Source organism: Habropoda laboriosa, unplaced genomic scaffold (genome assembly GCF_001263275.1).
Source record: "Habropoda laboriosa isolate 0110345459 unplaced genomic scaffold, ASM126327v1 scaffold88, whole genome shotgun sequence".
NCBI lineage: Eukaryota > Metazoa > Arthropoda > Insecta > Hymenoptera > Apidae > Habropoda > Habropoda laboriosa.
This window is the reverse complement of record NW_017100219.1, coordinates 802,000-806,273: the sequence shown is the minus strand read 5'-3', so window position 1 is coordinate 806,273 and position 4,274 is coordinate 802,000. Positions and strand designations below refer to the sequence as shown.

Here is a 4,274-nt window from a genome sequence, read left to right as displayed (position 1 = left end):
CTGGCGTGTAAGACGGGCAGAGTTTGCTCGAGAAAACTTGTCCACCGATTACGACATAGATATCGTCTACAATGGATACGGACCTGCTTTCAGGGAGTGGCCAGCATTCCGGACTGTAAAGATCAGCGGGCTTGCGATGAATGGAACGGTCTGAGAACGATCCGGAAAATGGATGTCGCCAAGAGTGCCGCGGAGGATTTCGTGACGGTGGTCAGCGTCGAGAGTCAACCCCCGCCGGAGAATTTCGTCACTGTACTGTCCATTGGTAACAGTAAGAAGGACGATGAACCACCTACGTCTGTTACCGTGTGCAAACCTCAGAGCAACGGTATCGACGGACCGTTGGAGGAGGAGGTCGAGGTCTACAGGCTGCCTGGAGAACGGCTAGGGTTCGGATTGAAGTTCGAGGGTGGTAACAAGACGTCGGAGAGGGTTCGAAGGCTGTTCGTTCAAAGCTGCGCGGAGCAGAGCCCGGCGAGCAGAGCGAAATGCTCGTGGGGTACCTTGGGAGAGGGCGACGAGGTGAGTTCTCCGGTGTTGTCGCGAGAGTCGTTCTGAATTTTCGAGACCCAGTTTGCCGCGTAACGATTCCCAGGAGAAGCGGTTCGTGCATAGAGCAAGAACCCCAGCTTGTTTTATCTCACCTGCGCACACCGGTCACGTGTTAGCCGCGTCTCTTTTCCAGGTACTCTCGATAGACGGTGTACCAGTGACACACATGACTCGGCTGGATTGCGTGAGGCGATTGAAGGAGTCGCAGCTGGTTATCAAGCTGATGGTTAGGTGCAGAGGCGCGCTCAGACCAGAGGTGGTGAGCGCGGAGAAGAAAAGCTCCCCGGAGAAGAAGAAAGTGCCGCCGGAGCTGCCGTCGGCACCTCCGCCTGTGCCGCCGCGAAAGCTCAGGCAAGCACGAGGATTGGCTGACGGCGAGGCGAATCCTAGTCCTGTGAAGAAGTCCTGGAACGGATCGAGGTCGCAGAGTAGTTCGCAGAGCAGCTCGCAGAATGGTTCGCCTAGCTCGCAGCCGAACAGTCAAGGTGACAGCAAGTCGACGTCCTTCGAGAGCTGCGAATCTTCCCCGAAAAGTGTCAATGGATCTGTTCGTCAGGACAGTCCAAAGGGATCGCCCAAGGAACGTTCTCCAGAATTGGCAAAATCGAAGCAGGTACAGCGTATTCTTATAGTAGAGAATGTCTCATTCTTCCTTCGATAGACAATTCTAACTGTTGTATACTTTTGTAGGAACCTCCGGAGGCTATGGTGTACATGGACGCAAGATCCCAGTGTGGATCGACGCACGGAAGCACTTCCGACGACACAGGAAGCTCAATGTCCACGGTAATCGATCGATTCTCAACATCCGACAGAGTATCCACCATTTCTACAACCTCGACTGCTTCCACCGCCTCGGAACAGCCGAACGAATTCTCAAGAATAGATCAAGACTTCGACAGATCGTCGGACCGCGATTCCCAATTGTCCAAAGCGACGTTCGAGAATTTAGAAGATTACTCCTCGAATCCTCCCGATTACCTGCTACGTCGTTTAGCCAGCTCGGAGGCTGTGACCCACGTAGAATCCCGCGGCGAAGTTGAGAAGATCACAGCGGTGGTAGCGCCGAACACTGTGCTGATCGAGGAAACGATCACGTTTCAGCCACCGTTGAGCTTCCAAGACGCGCCACTGAGCTACGGGCACGAAGCTAGACCTGATCTTTTTTACACGGCGGATCTAGCCGCGGACTCGACGACGCATTTCAGGCCAATTAAGGACGACGTCGAGCTGGTCGAGCGCGTGAACAGCATCCACGAGGAATTCCGCCCGAGGAACTCCTCACCTGAGCCCGAGAAGGTGAAAGAAGCTTCCTGCGGACGAGGCACGGACAGGACTCCTCCGCCTCTGCCTGCCAGGAATCACGTGAACAGGATCAGCGTCAATCAACCGGTGAACGAGCCACGTTCGCAGAAACTGTCCGAGCAATCCAGCACAGAGTCCTCCGACAACCAAGACGCACCTGTTCTACCGCCCAAGCCGCTGCCCAGGAGGGACGTCAAGGTCAGACGGAAGAGACCACCCCCGCCGCCGCCTCCACCACCCACGATCACGCCCCGAACCGAGGTGAAGCCCTCCTCGTTGCCCGAGTCCAGACAAACGAGTTTCGAACAGGAGGACGACGAACCGTCTCCGCACACCGATCTCGCCAGCAACAAGCTCGAGGAAGCTGCGACCAGAGCTAAGCTCGAGGACAGGTCGAAGACGGCGGACAGACGGGACGCGGAGGTGAATTCGACACCGTTGAAAAATCCTTGCGACGAGGGGGTCGATTTGGAGAAGAGGAAGAAAAAGAGCGAGGAAACGGACGACACGGAGTCTATGGAGAATTACGACCTCGTGGAAGACGACGGGCAACCGAGAACGAACAAGGTGTTGGAGATAATTGAGATAAGGATGGCTAAAGCTTTCTTGCCGCAGAGGACGAATTTCGTTGCGAAGAGCGAGGACGAGGAGGTTGAGAGTAAGGCTAAATGTATGAACGATATCGGGAGGATGAACGGAGACAGCGAGAGGGTTAAAGTGAACGCTGGTAACGGTAGTTTTAAGAAGCAGGAAAGGCCTAAGCCTGAACTTAGAACTGCAGTTACGATCTCCGCGGAGATCGACGAGTCCGACGAGGAGAACGAACAGGTTACCAAGTTTAACGAGCCTATAGACGAGTCGAGTGATACGGGATCTGTTCGAAACGAAAGCTTGGACCGTCCTAGGGAAGTATGTTCTCCGGTCAAGACGGACATATTTGGACGTCGGGAGAGCGAAGATCGCGAGGACTGTTATCGATCGCACAACGATATCAACCGCGATATGCGTAGTTTAAACCTAAATCGAGGGCGAAACGAGGACGAGACGATGGATGAGGATGATTCGAGCGAGGAGAGCGACGAGGGAGACTATTACTGGCAGAGTAATCTAGCGACAATTGGCGAAGAGGAGGAAACCAATTCCCTCGAGTACATGAACGCGTAAGTTCCATAGGACAGTGTCCCTTTTAACGAGCAAATAGGGTATTGTCGTCTTAATGGATTACTCGACACCGTTTCGTAACGCCATGACAATTTTGATCGGCGGTTGAATAACGCTCGTCGAATCTAAACTAGGAGGAGGATTTTTCTAAGGGTAGAACAATGCGTCTGCAGATATAAACGTGTCGTTCAACCTCTCTCCTAAGAACCAGTTCTCGAAAAGAGGGTATAAAAGGAGCGTTCCTACGCAACCAAACGATCATGCACGAGATCTGCCACCTGATTTGCTCCGAAACTGGTCTCCGTTCCTTATAGACAGCTATCGAAGTGTACCATCTTGGCTGATTTTACCGGAATACGCGGTTTTCTCGCGGATAGGAAGTAGGCGCGCACGGGTATGCAAACGGTACGTTAAATTCGCGGGATTATCGAGCGTGGCGAGTAGAGGTGTGCTCTTTTAATTGTAAGCAAATTACGCTCTTTCGACCGGAATTTCTCCGGTTCGCCTCGATTAAGATGCCTGGCCACGCGATTTACGCTTGCAAAACGCTACCCGTGTTTATTTATAGCACGAATCAGCCACGCCTCGCTCGATCGAGCATCGAGATTTAAGCGTTTTCACGCGCAACGTTATGTCTTCGTTGAATTTCGCGCGATTTCCAGTTTGTGTGCATAGGCCGGTCTGAGATCTGTCACGCACGTGGCGTCCGAGAGAGCGATACGATAAAGTCGAGAGGCGGCGATTAACATTCCAGAGGATCCCGGTGAATTCGAAGTCAGCCCTGGCAGAAGAGAGTGAAATTTCAGCAGGGCTATAGTTACACGCATGCTAATGGCGCACAGCCTTCCTTTTTATGGATCTGGGTCATTTCAAAAAAAGTTAATCGACCGCTTGAATAGCGAGAAGGAATTGGAAGACAGAGAACGGAGCAAATCGAGACTACGTATCGGAATGCGTTCGAATTTGCGAAAGCTCGTTAGAAAAATTGCTCGCGATTACCACGAGATAAAATTGTAAATGTAACGCCGGATCCTTTCTTGCTTCGCAGGAACAAAGAGGCGAGCGACAGCGACACGAACACGGCGGAAAAAGAGGAACGCGCGGAATCACCGGGCAAGAAAGACACGTTCAATGCAAATGGTGAGTACATATAAAGCGATGTCTTCATTATTCCTCGGTCGTGCCGATGCAGACGTCGGAAAGTCGCACTCGGTGAATTAAAACGCATGTGTTCGAGGTCAATAGGAAACAATTAA

General features: G+C 52.5%; 1 protein-coding gene across 1 annotated transcript in view; it reads left to right on the top strand.

Annotated features, from left to right (window-relative positions):
• LOC108570951 (serine-rich adhesin for platelets-like) overlaps positions 1-4,274 on the top strand; it is an 80,388-nt gene that overhangs the window by 17,973 nt on the left and 58,141 nt on the right. The window contains exons 2-5 of the mRNA XM_017932889.1: positions 94-522; positions 686-1,165; positions 1,243-3,017; positions 4,067-4,158. Of these exons, the coding sequence (XP_017788378.1) occupies positions 94-522; positions 686-1,165; positions 1,243-3,017; positions 4,067-4,158 (2,776 nt within the window). The remainder of the gene's footprint in view (positions 1-93; positions 523-685; positions 1,166-1,242; positions 3,018-4,066; positions 4,159-4,274) is intronic.